This window comes from Cotesia glomerata, linkage group LG1 (genome assembly GCF_020080835.1).
Source record: "Cotesia glomerata isolate CgM1 linkage group LG1, MPM_Cglom_v2.3, whole genome shotgun sequence".
NCBI classification, from domain to species: domain Eukaryota; kingdom Metazoa; phylum Arthropoda; class Insecta; order Hymenoptera; family Braconidae; genus Cotesia; species Cotesia glomerata.
Window position 1 is genome coordinate 31,371,040 of NC_058158.1, and position 18,124 is coordinate 31,389,163.

General features: G+C 30.1%; 6 protein-coding genes across 6 annotated transcripts; 5 read left to right on the top strand and 1 right to left on the bottom strand.

Moving 5' to 3' along the window:
• The first annotated feature begins 917 nt into the window (after positions 1-917).
• On the top strand, positions 918-3,820 carry LOC123263746 (nucleolar protein 14 homolog). The gene is made up of 2 exons (XM_044726725.1): positions 918-3,353; positions 3,457-3,820. Exons 1-2 carry the CDS (start codon positions 937-939, stop codon positions 3,707-3,709), a joined length of 2,670 nt encoding a protein of 889 aa, XP_044582660.1. The 5' UTR covers positions 918-936; the 3' UTR covers positions 3,710-3,820.
• A 189-nt stretch (positions 3,821-4,009) lies between these two features.
• On the top strand, positions 4,010-5,065 carry LOC123265361. Its single transcript, XM_044729089.1, has 3 exons — positions 4,010-4,583; positions 4,646-4,744; positions 4,813-5,065. The coding sequence occupies exons 1-3, from the start codon at positions 4,414-4,416 to the stop codon at positions 5,063-5,065; spliced, it is 522 nt and encodes a 173-aa protein (XP_044585024.1). The 5' UTR covers positions 4,010-4,413.
• A 59-nt stretch (positions 5,066-5,124) lies between these two features.
• On the bottom strand, positions 5,125-9,384 carry LOC123265341 (glutamate receptor ionotropic, NMDA 2A-like). The gene is made up of 10 exons (XM_044729050.1): positions 8,858-9,384; positions 8,457-8,641; positions 8,199-8,383; positions 7,533-7,764; positions 7,283-7,452; positions 6,791-6,958; positions 6,489-6,712; positions 6,029-6,231; positions 5,692-5,957; positions 5,125-5,622 (listed from the first exon to the last, which is right to left on the bottom strand). Exons 1-10 carry the CDS (start codon positions 9,012-9,014, stop codon positions 5,163-5,165), a joined length of 2,250 nt encoding a protein of 749 aa, XP_044584985.1. The 5' UTR covers positions 9,015-9,384; the 3' UTR covers positions 5,125-5,162.
• Positions 9,385-10,423: 1,039 nt separating this feature from the next.
• LOC123265353 (acyl-CoA Delta-9 desaturase-like) lies at positions 10,424-12,604 on the top strand. Its single transcript, XM_044729079.1, has 6 exons — positions 10,424-10,830; positions 10,912-11,042; positions 11,155-11,360; positions 11,447-11,632; positions 11,712-11,781; positions 12,339-12,604. The coding sequence occupies exons 1-6, from the start codon at positions 10,620-10,622 to the stop codon at positions 12,525-12,527; spliced, it is 993 nt and encodes a 330-aa protein (XP_044585014.1). The 5' UTR covers positions 10,424-10,619; the 3' UTR covers positions 12,528-12,604.
• Positions 12,605-12,870: 266 nt separating this feature from the next.
• Positions 12,871-15,103, top strand: LOC123265345 (acyl-CoA Delta-9 desaturase-like). Its single transcript, XM_044729066.1, has 6 exons — positions 12,871-13,477; positions 13,549-13,675; positions 13,740-13,949; positions 14,016-14,201; positions 14,281-14,350; positions 14,771-15,103. The coding sequence occupies exons 1-6, from the start codon at positions 13,243-13,245 to the stop codon at positions 14,966-14,968; spliced, it is 1,026 nt and encodes a 341-aa protein (XP_044585001.1). The 5' UTR covers positions 12,871-13,242; the 3' UTR covers positions 14,969-15,103.
• Positions 15,104-15,695: 592 nt separating this feature from the next.
• LOC123275031 (putative mediator of RNA polymerase II transcription subunit 12) lies at positions 15,696-18,123 on the top strand (the record flags this gene model as incomplete). The annotated part of the gene is made up of 4 exons (XM_044742916.1): positions 15,696-15,909; positions 16,179-16,744; positions 16,932-17,133; positions 17,170-18,123. Coding segments are annotated over exons 2-4 (1,713 nt in total), but the record flags the coding sequence as incomplete, so codon positions are not given.
• Between the last annotated feature and the right edge of the window lies 1 nt (position 18,124).

Genomic DNA, 18,124 nt, shown 5'->3' on the forward strand with positions numbered 1-18,124 from the left:
AGTATTAACTTTTTTTTTTATTTTTATTATTCTTGGGTGCTAAACCATGAACACCCAGACATTGCACGATACATGCACAATACTCGGCTATTTTAAGATCATTAATCCCAAATAATTTTTAATTAAGCGAACTTGAACTAGAGTAGAGCAATCATTAACCCTTCGTTGATCGCGCTTTTTTTAGTTTCTCGCTCGCACTATAGTGAGTCTCTATAGGTTGAGTAGTTGTTAGACGGCAATTTGCTCATCGCGCGACCAACGAAGGGTTAAACGTTTTATAAGTTGAGAAATAAATTGACCGTAAATTTATTAAGAAGTTATAAAATCTTTGAATTAAAAAATTAGACTTGTAAGCTTTTTAATTTTTTATAAATCATTCAACAATTTTTAAGTAGTAATGAGTAAGAAAAAAATAGAAAGAAAGTATCGATAAAGTAGTTATCGATAATCTTATAGCAAAAGATGTATGGATATAAACATGTATAGTTTCAGTTAAAGTCCATTTCAGATGGCGGAATGTCACATGGCAGGTCATTAGTTATTGTTTTGTTTTTAAATCAAACACGTGGTGATTTAAGTTAATTATAAAGAATCACTAATTATAAATATTTTATTTATTACTTCTTTGGGTTGAAAGTACTTTTTTCAATGTAAGTATAATAAATAATACAATTTTTTTACATAGGATTATCATTTACTTTGTAGGTTATGTTTTTTTCATTTGTTATTATAAATTAAATAAATAAATATTATAAATAACTTTTTATTTATTCATGACTTGCATTGAGAAAATGATTTATACATATAATTTATTGTTTTTTATCGGAAAATTTGAATTTAAAAATAATTATTGATATTGTTTATTTCAATAGTGATAAACATTTGGAGATAACTATACAAAAAATTTAATTAATGATTTTTTTCAGTTGATTAAAAATGGCTAAGACTAAAAATAAGAAGAAAAATATGGCCGAGTTGGCGTCAAAGAAAAAAATGAAGGACATTCAAAATAAGAAAAAAATTAATCCATTTGAAGTTCACATCAACAGAGATAAGCACAAGGTTTTGGGAAAAAAATTAAAATCCGATCGAGGATTACCTGGTGTAGCAAGATCAAAGGCTATAAATAAACGTAAACATACTTTACTTATAGAATTTCAACAAAAAGATAAGACTAATTTAACTATTGATAGTCGTATCGGAGAACGTGATCGTGGAATGAGTCAAGAAGACAAAGCGATGGCGAGATTTACTGCTGAAAAACTAAAATTACAGAAAAAGAATATTTTTAATCTCAATGATGATGAGGTGTTGACTCACAGAGGTCAGACTTTGGAAGAAATTGAGAAGTTTGAAGACCCAAGGAGTGATGACGATGACGATGATGATGACGGTCGTAATACAAAGGGATATTTGAACAAAAAATTTGTCAATGAAGCTCATTTTGGTGGTGGAATGCTGTCAAGATCTGGGGAGTCAATCTCCCGGTCAGATTTAATCTCCCAATTGGTTAATGAGTCGAAAAAACGTAAAGCTGAGAAACAAAGAATAAGTGAACAGAATCGTTCACAGACTGAACAATTGAATTCACAGTGGAAAGATCTTTTACCTCTTTTAGCTGCTTCTAAAAAGACTGATGAAGAGCGAGTGAATAAGCCCAGACCAGATGATTTTGATAGAACTGTCCAGGAATTGAGATTTGAGAGCCGAGGAAATCCTTCTGATCGCTTAAAGAATCAAGATGAAATTGTTAGACAAGAGAGAGAAAAATTGGAAGCTTTGGAGCGAGATCGACTGGAGCGTATGCAAGGATTCGCTGATTATGAATCTGAGGGTAATAATCATAGATCTGTTGATGACAACGATGATGGTTTTGAAATAGAAGATATTACTTCTGACATGTTGGCTTATGATAAAGATGGTCAAATTGTTGATAGTTTCTTTAAATCAATGCCTGAAGATGATAAAAAAAGTAAAGTTAATGAAACTGTTGACGATGATGACGATGACGACGACGATGATGGTGATGATGATGATAATGATGATGATGATGATGAGGACGAAGAAGATGATTTGTCTGACTTAAAAGCATCTGACTCTTCTAGTGAAGATGAAGAAGAAGAAGAGGAAAAAGAAAAAATACCTCCTAAATTGAACAAATCATTAGATAAATCTAATGGCAAAGTAGAAAAAATCACGGATGGAGAAGCTCAAGAATTACTAGCGAACAAATTAAATAGTAGTACAAATGAAGTAAAAAAAGACGTCACACGAGAAAAATTGATGGAAAAGGTTCGCCAAGAATTACCTCATACTTATCCAGCACCTGAAAGCTACGAAGAACTAAACAAGTTATTACGAGCTCAAAGTCCTGATCATCAGTCAGTTATTCTAGAGCGAATTATCAAGTGTAATCACATTTCTTTGGGTGAAAATAATCGTGAAAAATTGGCAAATGTTTTCGAGTTTTTGCTACAATATTTGATGGACATTGCGCGAGTTAAGGATTCAGAAGATGTAGTACGGTGTTTCCAGATTTGCGATAGACTGGTTCCGTATCTTTACGATTTAGCTCAATTTAATTCAAAACATGCTGGCTCATGTGTCAAAGTTGTTTTAAAAGAAAAATTCCAAGAATTTAAAGAAAAGGAAAAAATATACCCAAAGTTGGATACATTAATTTTGTTTAAAGTGATATCATTGCTGTTTACAACCTCAGATTTTCATCATGCTATTGTCACACCTTGTTTTCTTTTTATGTCGGAAATATTAACAAGGTGTAAAGTTAAAACTGCCATAGATATTTCAAAGGGTCTTTTTATCGTTACTCTTATATTAGAGTTTACATTGCTTAGCAAAAGGTTCCTGCCTGCTGCGATTAATTTTTTGAGAGGAGTTGTATTTTTGGCGACAATCAAGCCTCTAAGTATACCCAAAATATTTTCGCCATTCAAACAAACTGGTGAATTATCGAATTTATTGATACTCGAAAAGAGCCAAAAAGATTTAGAATTAGATGTCAATGGTGCACATATGAAGGTAAATGATTTAGCGACTAGACAATCCGATGATGACTACAGAGTACGTGTTTTTATAACAACAATAAATTTAATAAGTGAATTCAAGAGCCAGCTGGAAGAAATAGACATTGCTTACATTATTTTTAAACCTATTATTGAATTATTGGATATTGGAACTAATCCATGGAACAATTATCCAAAGTCTGTTAAAAAACATGTTCAGAAAGTTTCTGATGATTTGAAATCACTGGCGAATAATGAACTGAATTACTTAGTCTTCGAAAAAAAGAGACCCAAGCCGTTTAAATTTTTGAAGCCACTTGTTACATTAGTGTACGTACAATTTTATTTATTTTATTTTTTATTCATTTATTTAAACATGCTTATTTATTTATTTATTTTTTCTTTTTTTTTTTTTTTATTTATTTATTTACAGATCCGATGTAAAGAGATTCAAAGCCAAATCTTCGAGAGAAGACAAAGCAGAACAGGAGAAATTGGCTCTAAAATTAAAGAAAGAAACAAAGGGTGCTATAAGAGAACTCAAGAGGGATGCTGCGTTCTTAGCTAAGGTCCAAATAAAGGACCAGATTAAGAGTGATCAAGAGCGTAAACGTAAAGTTAGAGAAATTTTCGGTGAGGCTGCTACACAGCAGGGTGAACTTAACAAAATGCAACGGAAAAAATAAGTCAGTTTGATTTAGTTTTCGTTGCAATGTTTGTCTTTTTCTTGTTTTTATTGTAAAATATCCTGTAATTAGCATTTAATAAATTTAAATTACATATTTTGTAATTATAAGCAATAAGAATTTTGTTTTATTAACTATTGCAGTTGTGAAACTAATAACTAGATAATAATTTTAGTTATTAAAAAAAGTTATGATTTAGAAAACCGTCGAGTAATGATTGTCTTTTTTTTTTATTTATTTACATTTATAGTTGTTTATTAAAATGTATATTTATTTATTTTTATTGCTTTTTTGTATACAAGTAGAGTCAATCGGTATAAAAAATAATTTAGCCAATCAATCAAGAGCGTACGAAGAATTAAAGTGTAAATCAAAAGCTGTTGAAGATGATAATATACTAGAAAAATCAGTCGATATTCCTGCTGGAAAAAATGAAAAAAATCACCAAGACCACATCTGTTGTGATGAAAATTGCGGGTTATTGAGATTTGGAATAGTTCAAAAAATAATTTACACTCAAAGTAATGATGCTGAGGATGTTCCATTTTCATCGGCGTGTGTTCGATGTGGCTTGTGCCTCGCAATAGCCGATAAGGTCATTGCTCTGTTCAATTTATTCATTTTTAATGCAAATATTGTGCATTATTCTGTAGACGCATAATTTAAATAGTTTATTCTTTTTCTTTTTATGTATTGCTCAATTAATGTATATTTATGTTATTAATGGTTTAACAATTCCGTGTGAAATTTTATCAATTATACAGATTAATAAAACATTAATGGATCTGCATGATAATATGCCACCCGACCAATGGCTTAATGTCACAGATATTCATGTTCTTCTCAGTATAATATGCGATGAATCATTTATACGGTAAATCAACTAATACATATTTATTTTTTTATCTATTATTTTACTAATAAAATTTTTTTCAGTTATCGACTACGTGAAATCAATGGTGATCGTTTCATTGGTGAAAATTATCCAGGGTCTATTCTCATTGAGTCCACCAATAATCAACTTTGGGAAGAAAAGTAAGTTTTTTTTTTTTTTTATAATGCTGTAATTAAAAATAATTTCATACTATTGAGTTTTAATTTAGTTTGAGAAAAAAATGTAATGAATTGATAGAAGATATTGGTGCTGAAAAAATGTACAATTATTGGAAAGAGTGGTATGCTGGTTACGATAGAAACTTTCGTATTATTTTATGCCGTGGCGATGTTGGAATATTACGTGAATGTCGCAGTTTCAAAGACGTAATTGAATTACCAGCTCTTGAAGATGATGAAGAAGAAGAAGATTCTGACTTTGGTATCAAAATAAATGCTAAACTTGAATGTACCTATGATTGATTTGAATACTTTTATTTAAATACCGAAGATTTTTTTACTCACACTTTATTAATTTTTATACTATACTACTGTATTTTTAATAATAAACTGTGATATCTTAATTCCGAAAAGGAAAAATAATTTGTTTTGTCTGTAGTTGTTTGTCACAGTCATAATTAACTTTAAGGTTGAATTTTTTTACTCGAGACGATGAATATTTCAATCGGCGTTTATAAGTTTTGAAATGTAAATTACAGTTGATATTATTTATGTAATCATTCAGCAATTCTTTGGGATTATTTTTATTAATATGAACCTCGGAAGTTTGCTTTTTCCTCAAGTAAATATCAATAATTTGTCGTAGTTTGTTTTTAAATTTCAGTCTTTTGCTCCAAATCCTTTCGACGAGGCCAATACAAACAGCTATCATGATTCCAATTGCAAGTATTATGAAAGCAGAGTAAACATCAGCTATCCTTGCACTGTGGAATGTCGTCGGGTCCCGGCACTTGGGCATATCAGGTAACATTCGGTCGCCTATTCTGTCAATAACTCCACGTTCTAGCATCCGTAAAATACTAAAAATACAAATTATAAATTTTTTATTTAACAATGAATGACTTACAAAAAAAAAATTAATTATTTACTTGAGGTTAATTATTTTTTCATAAGGACTAAATTTTTCCATGGGTAAAGCAACGACTGTAAATGTTTGTCCTACTTCAATTTCTTTTAAAGAACATCTTTCTTGTATTAATGATGTTCTAAGTGTTCTCCTAGCAAGTGTCGCGCTTGCAAAAAAACCATAACTACCCTTGACGGCTTTCTGAAGACCTTGGTTCGTATCAATACGTGATTCACGAGTATTGAATGCATTTATATACAACTTTCTTAAGTTAGTGTCATTAGTATTCTGAAAATGTACTTGGCATCAGAAAATTTTCAAATTATTTTGTCGAGTACAAGTATAAAATATAAAATTACTCTCATAAATTCATCATCAAGATCACTGTATCCAACTTTAAAATTATTTTGCAATAAATCTTCAAGCGTCTTGATACCTGTTGCTTGAACAGATAATATTGAAGTAATGAATCCTGCATAAGCATTGTACATAACTAATGCAAAAGTAAGACTAGCTAATAGTGCCATTTTGCCTGATAGAGTCATCGGCTTCCATGGTGTTCCTTAGAAAATATGTAAGTTAATAAAAAAAAATTAAAAAAAGAATTTAATAAAAAAAATTCCTTAGAAAATTACAAAAACAAGTAATTAAAAAAATATAAAATATATATTAAACTTTTAGGTCCAGTTTTTCAATCCAGGATAAAAGTTTTATTATTATTGCTAGTATATTTATATATATGAAATATATAAATATATTTTATCATTGAATAAAATTTTATCCTGGATTGAAAAACTGGCCCTTAAAAAAGTCTAATACCTTGCATGCACATTATAGCAGTACACCAAAGTGTAGCTTCACCAAAAGTTGTGGTTCTTCCGCAATTACGGAAAACATTTCGCGTGATGTAATTTATGAGACTGATAGTAACGATTATCAGAACATGAACGAATGCAACACAAAGCAGAAGACGATTGTTGAACGGCTGAAGAAAAATATCTCGCATGAATCCTGATTCCGGTGGTCGTATGTAAATATTTCTTCTATTTAATTAAATACTTAAAATTAATTAAAATTTCTTTTGCAGATTAATAAGAATAATAATCATTTTAAGTACATACGTATAACGTATAAGAGGATGTGAAAAACACATATCACGACGTCGCTCATCATTGACCGTAATGTACCCAAGACCAATATCAACGATTCCATTGTTAACATCTCCAAGAAGATGAGTCCACGCTTTATTGGTAAGTACTCCTACTTTTTCATGCATCACTGTCTCTAAACTAAAGAAAATAAGAAATGAAATTGCGGATTTAATTATTGTAAGTATTAATTACAAATGATTTTATTAAAAATTATTTTTGGAGTCCAATATGTTGAGGAAAAAACTTTGATACACCTTGAGGATAACGTTGAGGATATGAACTTTTGATGACTCAGTTTGACCTTACGTTAAACTTCCCATTATATAAATAGATGTTATTGTACACGTGTAACCAAATTTATTACTTTTTTTTTAATTGTGTTTTTTACTCACTCAATGTCAAGTTTAATGTATACGTAAGTAACTGGCCTATGTTTAATATAATGGTGCTTATATTCAATACCTAGCATTTAAATTGCTGGCTAGAAAATTTATAAAATCATTCAGTGGACGATCTTCTGTCATCTGTTCTTCGTACAATGAATTTTCTTCATTTTGATCTTCGTTGGTACCATTTAGAATTCCAATTATAAGTGGTAAATGATAAAAATTATTTCGCAATTCAACATCCACCTAATATTAATAAGAACATTACTTCGATAATTATATTTTATTATAAAGAAACAGACTTATGATTTATTATTAATACATACTGGAAGTTTTAGCATTAATTCACCCGGATTCCATGATCCCAAAGGATCTACAATAAGACTAGAATTGTCTGATATTCTTATTTTGTAAACATGAACCACGTAAAAACATACACTTGAATTTTGTTTCTGGGAATAATCAAGATTTTTTGTTACATTTTCATTTATTTCTTCTTCTATTATTGCATCTTTGTAATTGTAACTTTCAACATAACTTCGGAGTGGACTGCAGGTCCTAATGATTTAATCTAGATAGTTATTTATAATTACTTTAAGAAGAATATTTTTGAGACTAAATATACTGAGAGAAAAAAATTTCTTTTGACAAAAATGAGCAATATTCTAATAAGAAATTAATTTTTTGAAAATTTTCAACAATTTTATTTTTTAGCTCAAGAAATCAAAATTTTTCTCTCAGTAACTTTCTTATTGAAAAAAAGTTTTTTAGATTTGACAAAAAAAAAAAATTTGGATAAAAATTCGCAAATTGTTTTTTTCCAGATTACAAAAACTTTTTTTTAACAAGAAAGTTACTGTGAGAAAAATTTTGATTTTGACTTCTTCAGCTAAAAAATAAAATTGTTGAAAATTTTCAACCAAATAATTTCTTCTCACAACAATGCCCATTTTTTTTTTTCCAATGAAATTTTTTCTCTCAGTAATACATACTTGTTTATATAAAGTTTTGACGGTTCACGTTGATTAGAGTTTGAATAAACAGACGTTGCGACAATAACGTCGGTATTAATACCAATTGTAAGATTACGAAGACGAGTATCTATTGATATATCTTCAGGTCTCGATGCTATTAACAACCACGATACATAATAATCAAATAATCTTTTAGCAGAAGCCTTCAAAAAATATAATCAATTAAAATTTTAAATCAAGTTTTATACAAATAAATGAATGATTTATTAGTCATACCACTTTCAATACATTATCAGGAGAAGTATTGTTAATACTGTCAAGTAATACAATAGCGCCTATACGATATATATTTATTTGTAGCGCTTCTGGTAATTTTGGATTGTTTGCTGATTGAATTGATACACTTATTCCCTCTTGACTCAAACACTGAATCAACGGTCGTATGTATGTCATTACAGCGTCTTGAATAAAATAAAACTTATTGTCACGTGCATCAGCAAATTACTTTCCTCAATAATTTACGATACCAAAAAATCCCGTATAATTTAGTCTTGCCATAAATTATTTAAATTTCTTTAAAACAATTAGCAAAAATAATTATCAAACTAATAAAATATTTTCATTTAATTTTTCTTTATATAAATTATTCAGACTATTAATTTAAATTTTATGCTTACGATTTTTCGGAGATAAATCATCGAAAATGACAATTTGTTTCCATGAACGCCATTTAGAAATCTCGAGAATTAATTCCAGTGTCAAGGGTGACGGTGGTTCATATCCAGGTGCTGGGTTGAAGAGACACAATAAAAATAATACTGCAGTATTAAACATACTGTGATTTTATTGTGCTAAAATAGTTCAATGATATTTATTAAAACTCAATTTCTTCTATTATCAAGTATAATTATTAGTAATTGAAAAGAAAATATTAAAGTAAGCTTAATGCTCGCGTGCAGTTTGGTAAATGTCAAAAATAAATTCGGATATGCGTGAAATGTTATAATTCTTATTCTTGAGCCTTACAATAAATTGGATTGGTTTTTTATGAAAATTGCGGCTATTAGAGGTATGATAGACACATTGATTAACTAGGTAGATAGTGAAATCGATTGGAACTAATTTCACAAGTGAGTTATGACCTATCATCTTCTTTAATAATTAGTTGCCATAATAATAATGAAAATGAAAATAAACTAAAAGTTTTGTGGGCTATATATGATGTTTTTTATTTTATTACATAAAGGAAATTTAAATATTTGAATTGTAATTATACTAAAAGAAAATAATCTTATAAATCGCGTGTATTTTAATTACGATTAAGTAGTTAGTTAAGAGCTTTATTTGTATCACAATTATGTGTTTTACAAAAAATTACGATTAAATATTATACAATAATTTTACAAACACGTAGAATAAGTTGAAATATGTAAATGTGAATGAATGAATAAATTGTATAAAAAATTTTAGTGAATGTTAAAATTCATTAATAATTAATAGTAAGTTCATTGTACACAAGTATTAATACTTTTAAAATAGTCCAATCGTATTTTAGCAGAATTTTTTTAACGTTATGTAATATAACCCAAAGTTAACAATTAAAATGTGTAATAAGTATATTTAGTGTCGAAGTAATAAATTATTAAAAAATTACAGGACTGTTAATTACTTTATTTAATTGTCACACATAAACTATTCTATGGCTGTACTTGAAAAATATTCCTGAAAAAATTAAAAAATAGTAATGTAATATTAATAAAAAAAAAATTTTGTCCATAGGTTTGGAAAATTTTACGCCCATATATTATTGATGCTTCCCTATTAAAGTATGTCTTCCCGAGAAACTTCAAAGTTATAGTATACTAAAGTATAAAAAAAAGTATTGAGACAAAGAAAAAACGATTGAAAAGTATTGGATTGACTAGAAAACCAATACTTTTCAATACTTTTTTCTTTGTCTCAATACTTTTTTTTTATCAGGGTAAGTGCAATTTTTTTTATTCTCGTTAAAGTTAAGTCCCATCGTATACATTGTTCATTTAAACCAATATGACGTACAAGGAAGCGTATATTAATCATTGTTATGGTTCTAAAAAAATTTGTTGTGTCACGGAAGACAATGGCAGTTTTAATGGTTACCGGAAAATGAAAATTTGTTTAATAAATCACAATATTTATTCATGATAATTTGACATATTTATGGCTTTTCGGCTATATAATCTTGAAGATAAGTCGCGGGGCTTTATTGTTAATGAAAATTTTACTGGGTGATTGTTTAAATTGCCGATTGTGAATAAAGACTTCTTCACTCCTTGCGTACTACGCATGATAAAGAAATATTACAATAGCTGGCCATGATAAAAGTAGTAAAAAAATCAGTGCATCTGGTTAAAATTTTAATAAAAATTTTGACTAAATAAAGTTATAAAGTAATCTGCAATGTATTCTGAATCGATTACATTACAATCACAACCTGAAGAAAAAGATGAAGTAAGATCAATCAAAGGAGAGTTGAAAAAAAAGCGCTGGTATGAATTTGAAACAAAAATACTTTGGAGCAATGCTATTTTTATTATAATTATCCATGCACTAGGATTGTATTTTACTATTACCTTTCCGTATTTAAATCATAAAATTTTGACTGTATGGGGTAAATACAATAACCATTCTACTCTACAATTATATCTGAGTATTTTGTGAAAATTAAAATAATCTGTATAATTTTTAATAGTAATTGTCGTTGGATTTATGTCAGGAATAGGAGTAACTGGTGGAGTGCATCGATTATGGACTCATCGAGCATACAAAGCTAACGTTCCCCTTAGAATTATTCTGGCCATTTTATACTACACTGCTGGACAGGTAATTTATTATTAATTATTATCAAATCATAAGACACCCGCAAAAAATTAAAAATTAATTTTAAGGTTCCATTTAAAGCTATTACAATCAAATTTTTTTATTTACTTTCCAGAACAGAATTTATAATTGGGTCAGAGATCACAGGGTCCATCACAAATATACAGACACGCCTGCTGATCCTCATGATACAAATCGCGGCTTCTGGTTTAGCCACGTCGGGTGGCTGATGATGAAGAAACGTCCGGAAGTACGAAAATGTGGAAAAGAAATTGACATGAGTGACGTTCTCAATGATCCAGTCGTCCAATTCTTTGACGGGTACTATCACAACGGCTTTTCTTTTTGTAAAACTATGTACAGTGATTTTTAAAAAAATAATTTATAAATTTTTTTATTTGTTACAGAAATTATCTGTTACTAAACACACTATTTACTTTTGTGGTTCCAACTCTCATACCTTATTATTTCTTTGATCAAAGTTTAAAATGGTCGTTCATATCGCAAGGATTAATCCGTTATCCCATGGTTTTAAATGCCACTTGGGCCGTCAACAGTTTTGCTCACATGTTTGGTTATCGTACTTATGACAAGTAATTATTATATTATCCTATATTTTTTTTTTTTTTTTTTTAACTTATTAGTTATAGAATCAATCCTTTTTATTTTTAGATCTATCACACCAGCGGAAAATATGTGGGTGAGCTTTGTTGCTGGCGGAGAAGGGAGCCATTCTTTTCACGTAAAAATTTTTTTTTACTTAGACAATGAGAAAAAGAAAAATTGCTGTCTAGAAAAAGATTTCTTAGCTCAAAAATTTCAATTATTAAACCATTTAAATTTATTGATTTTTTGAAAAAAGAATATAAATATTTTAAATTAAATGTACTAAAAAAAAAAAAAATTATCTTGATTCAAGAGAAAAATTTTTGAACTAAGAAAATAATTTTAAAGAGTTTTATTGTCTTCAATCAAGATGAAAAATTCTTGAATTAAATCAAATTTATTTAAAAATTTGTCTGTTAAAGAATTTTTCTACTCAAATTCATACGATGTACATCAAAAAAATTTTATTGATTGGTAAATTTTTTTTCTTCAGTGTGAAAATTACTTTGATCATTCCGAAAAATTCTTCAGATGAGAAAAGTATCTTCAATAATTTTTAAAAATATTTGGTCTTGTTTTCACAAAATTTTCTTAATGGTAGAATTTTTTTCTCTCAGTGTAGTTTCGGAAAACTTTACATTCATGTAGTCTGACATATACATCCATGTCTTATTAACTACTTTCTATTTACAGCATGTCTTCCCGTGGGACTATAAAACTTCTGAATTCAAAAGTGTTTTCTTCAATGCAACAACCTGTTGGATTGACATGTTCGCCCAAATTGGTTGGGCATATGATTTACGAACTGTATCTCTGGAACACATAAAACGCACAGTTCAAAGAAGAGGAGACGGTACACACCCAATATATCACACCAGTTGAATAAAATAAAAATTTTATAACAGAAAAAAAAATAAATAACAAATTCATTTTATAAAGTAGTCTTTTTTTCTACAACTGAAAAAATGAAATATGTTGTGAACAAGGAAAATTGATTATAAAATTTCTTTAATTGATTATGCAAATGGAAACAATGCAATGAACTCTAATGTTATTGACATTGTTCTGTGGTTTAATAATATCTTTATGAATAAATGTAAAGGGAAAATCGATCAAAGAAGTGGCGTTACACGTGCTACAATGTATCATTAGTTTTTAATAATTCATATCAATTAAAATTAACAATAAACAATGGCCTTACTTATATATTATTTACAAGTTCAAATTTCACTTACCACCGCATAATAACCGGTAATCAAATATTTGCCATCTCCAATCCTCCTCGAAGTTATATATTCGTGTCAATGACTCACGAAACACTGTAAGTTTTAGTTTTGTTCCGTTCAATCCGGCGGAGAACTCCAAGTGTTTAATCGTAAAACGGACAAAACTGAAAATTTCTAATAAGCATTCGATTGGTTCAATAATTATATTTTTATTGATATTTTGTCTTCTTAACGTGAATAAGTGCTGAAAAATTAAATAATTTTTTACAATGACTATTTTACTGCATAAATTTATCATCTAAAATTAAAATTCCAAAAACATAAAATAGTGATAATCTTGAACTTGGTTATTTGTTAATTTTTAAACAAAAATGCCGCCTAATTTTACAAACTTGTACCGATGTGCTGACAAAGAAGAAAATATAAAGCAAGATGAAATCGACGAATTTGTGGAAAATAAAAAAGAATTAACAAAAAAGCGTTGGTATGAATTTGAAACAGAAGTGGTTTGGAGCAATGTGATAATTATAACATTTTTACATATTATGGCTTTGTATTACTCGATTACTTATCCGTATTGGAAGTATAAAATTTTAACAGTTTGGGGTAAGTATCAATATTATTGTATCATGATATTGATTGTAAAATAAATTATTGATGGAATTATTAATTCAAAGGGATTGTTGTGGGAACGATGGGAGGAATTGGAGTAACGGGTGGTGCTCATCGGCTGTGGACTCATCGGGCTTACAAAGCGAAAACGCCACTAAGAATTATTATGGCCATCCTGTTTTATACTGCTGGACAAGTACGCTCAATTATATGACGTGATTATTAAATTCAATTAATAAATATGACAATTGCTTTTGCAGAATAAAATATTTGACTGGGTTAGAGATCACCGAGTTCATCACAAGTACACAGAAACTCCTGCAGACCCTCATGACAGCAAACGTGGTTTCTGGTTCAGCCATGTCGGCTGGCTCATGTTAAAGAAACGGCCAGAAGTTATTGAAAAAGGTAATCAAATTGATATGAGCGACATTCTCAATGATCCAGTTGTTCAGTTCTTTGATAGGTATTTCTTAACATATTTTTTTTTTTATCAAATCATTCAATTTTTTAATGTTGCTTTGCATTTCAGACATCACATGAAACTGAAGCTACTTTTCAACATGATAATCCCGGTTTTTATACCAATTTACTTCTTCAATCAAAGTTTCAAATGGTCATTCATTACTCAAGTATTCATACGGTATCCATGGAGCTTGAATTTCACTTGGTCTGTCAATAGCTTCGCTCATATGTTTGGATACCGCCCCTATGATAAGTAATTAACATTGAAGATAAATTTATATGCATACATAGTAATAAAGACTCGTGTGAGTAAATCTTAATTTTTTTTTAAGGAGCATAGCACCGGCAGAAAATTTACTTGTAAGTTATGTCTCTGGAGGAGAAGGCCAGCACTCATACCATGTGAGAATTTTTTTTTCTTATTTCTATTACTTTTAGTTTTAGTTTAAAAACTAAAATTAATGTGTCTTGCACATTATTTTCTGAAAAAATATTTTTTAAATTTGAATTTTTATATCTTGTTGTATTAACTATTGATCAGACAGATATGATGATATTCTGAAAGATATCTATTTCTTCCGCTAAACTTCTTGTAAAACAACCTATAATATTCTGAAAATTAAAAATATTATTTTTCATGTTATTTAAAAATGGAAAATGGAAAGTTTCATTGTGTAATTTCTAAATATTAGTACTAAGGGCTCAAATTTTTACATTTTGGGACGAAATTCTAAAATCATTTAAAAAATAAAATTTGTGGATTTTTTTTACATGCTCTAATATAAATGTAATCATACCTCGAATTCGAATAATGATTTACAGCATGTCTTCCCGTGGGATTACAAGGCAGCTGAGTTCAAAAGTGTGTTATTCAATACGACGACCTGCTGGATTGATTTATTTGCGAAAATAGGATGGGCATATGATTTACGAACTGTATCCCCAGAACACATAAAGCGCGTTGTTGAAAGAAAAGGCGACGGAACACATCCGAAATATTCATGCTTATCAAAGAACTAGATTTACTTTACATATAGTCATTAAATAAAATACGCTAGTTATTGTTCACTTTAATATTTATTTTCTAATTTTACTCATGTTAAACTTATTGATCTTGTAATTATCAATGACGAACTTAATTTTAGTTAATTCACCAAGATTTTTTGTTATGTATTTTATCTAATAAATAAATTATAATTATAATTACTATAATCAAAATTATGGTCAAATTTCTTCTCTAAATATGCTTAAATTTAACTAATATGTATTACTTGAAGTGTGTTTTCATATAATTGTTTATTTAATCAACATTTTATTCAACCACTGTTGATTTTCATAAAAGTTACAAAATTACACAACGGATATTTTTTGTTGACATAACTTATGTAACAAAATTAAGGTCAAGAACATTTGACTTTCATTAGTTAGCATTTCAAGTAATTGTAATTACCTGACATACTTGCATCTAATTATTTATTTCATAACAATGAGTTTTTTTATATATTCAATTTCTCAAAAGTTTGAGTATAATGCTTCTTTTTACCATCAATTGCAAATTCAAGTCATTACATAAACGCGCGGCTCAGAAATGACACCATAGCGCCATCTGTCAGTAAATATCTTTGTCAAAAATTAAGCGATGCTGCCATATTTTCTTCGCTCCCATCACCAACGCACGGTTTTAAATTATTTTTTTTTCTTGCTAATATCGCCATTATTATTATCATTGTTATTATTATTTCAATAACCATAATAATAAAGTTGCCTCCAACAATAATCAGGTATCGTTGTCACAACGGAGCCAGCTTTCGTTAAATTACATACGAATGATTAAATTGTATTCCTTTGTTTTAAAAGTGTGTTTATTAAAAAAATTAAATTTTATAAATACATCAAGTATGCAACAGTGTATTTATTGCACTTGATTAATTAATATTTTGAATGGTTTTTTTAAAATACTGGTAAGTATCTGTTGTTATTTACGTGGTACTAACTGTAATATTAAACGTACTATTTATCAATTAGATATAACAAATAACAATCTAAAAATAATTAATTGATACAATATTTTTTTATTTACAACTAAAAATCAATTTAATTATCAAAATAAATTAAGATTTTACATTTGAGCGGTAATATTTGTACACTGTAACCTACAAAATTTACTAAGCTTCTATTTAAACGCTTTATCATTAAATTATAACTATAAATATTTTTTTCTAAAATTTAGAACTCTAAAATGAATACACCGAATCCAGGAGAATCAACTGGGGATAAACGCTTACCCGAAGCAAGTGTCCAGAGTGTGCCGCATAATCTAACGACTTTACAAAATGTCCAAGGCCTACAGACAGTGCAAACTATTGTCCAGAGTTCGGTGCAAACAATTCAGTCGACCCAAAATATCGTAAATACAAGTGCGGCGATCGTCGGTAAATCGATATCGTTAGATTTAAATCAAAAATTACCATTGATGAAGTCTGTCGTGCAAACCGCGCCGTCAACCAGCGAGCCTGGAAAAATACCACCGAATTTTCCTCCGGTTGGCTCAACTTTACGAATAACTGTACCTTCGACACTCACTGTTGATCGGCAAGTCCAACCGCAGATGCAAATCCAATCTTCTCAGCCTCAACAAACTACCCAACAAGTTGTTACAACCATCCCAGCTACGTATCATGTTCCTCGTGGACCAGCAGCAGTTGCTAATATTTCAGCACCTAGATCTACTGTGGCTACACCAATCGTTAGAGCTAGTACTACTGGTCCATCTGTTGTTCCGATCTCAAGAGTCGGGTGAGTTATAAACTTTAGTTGAGCTTTTAATTACAATTATTTCTTATAATAAATAAAATGAGATATTTAATTCGGTGACAATATATATTTTCTATCAAATTCATAACAAAAAAAAATTTTTTAATAATTTATGAAGAAGATTCCTGTAAAATTTTATATTTTTAATTTTTTTAATTAATTTTTTTAGAGTAACAGCGGCTGTAACAAATACTCAGTGGCTACCAAAAGCGTCAATGACGCATACGCAACCTCAAAGACTTCCAGTACCACCAGTAAATCGTGTAATAACACGACCGCCTAACGCTGTTTATAGTGGCCAACAGCAACAACAACAACAACAACAACAACAACAACAACAACAACAACAACAACAACAACAACAACAACAACAACAACATCAGCAGCAGCAGCAGCAGCAGCAGCAGCAACAACAACAACAACAACAACAACAACAACAACATCAGCAGCAGCAGCAGCAGCAGCAGCAGCAACAACAACAACAACAACAACAACAACAACAACAACAACAACCACCACCACAACAGCGGCTGGTAGCACCAGCTCAAGCACGACCAATCCAAACTACAGTAGTAGCCAGTGTAACTCCAGGAACTCCTTCAAGACTGTTGACTCCGGTTTTACAATCTAATAGTGCAATTACGCGGATACCTGTGGCACAGCCACGGCCTGTTGGAGCACAAATAGTCAATACCACGACAGCTGTTCAAGCGGCGATACGTCATACACCCCAAACAATTCAAATAAGTCAGCAGCAGCAACAGCAACAACAGCCTACTCGGCCTATCACCACTGTAGCTACCAATCGCGTTACATTGACAGCACCTGTAGGAACCGCTAGTCGGATAACTAATACAACTCCCGTAGCGATACAACCAACGATTGGTAGACCGCCGAATCCAACATCTGGAGTAACAACTGCAAGTTTTAATCGCGTTGTAATTCCTTCCCAACAAGTACAACAACCTGGGCAGTCGCATCCTCCTGGTACGAGGGTTGTACAAACAATAACTTCTTTATCAAATATCAATACCGTCTCCCGAATCATTGCTGCCACAACGAATCCATCTAATATTGCAAGAGTTACACCCTCAACGCCTCCATCTGGGCCAAGAATAACACTACATCAGTTGCCTATCGCGACAACTCGGACAATTCCCGCTCCGGTAAAGCCCTTGGTAGCAGGTCAAGCTATCGCTCAAGCGGTTCAAATAAAATCTACAGGACAACCAACAACTTTGAGAGTCGCGCAGGCAAATGTTGTGGGTACTAGCTCTAATATTTCAGCAATCACGACAGCAGCATCAATTGTTACCGGTACACCAGCCTCTACCGCTACTATTATTATTAATAGTAACAACA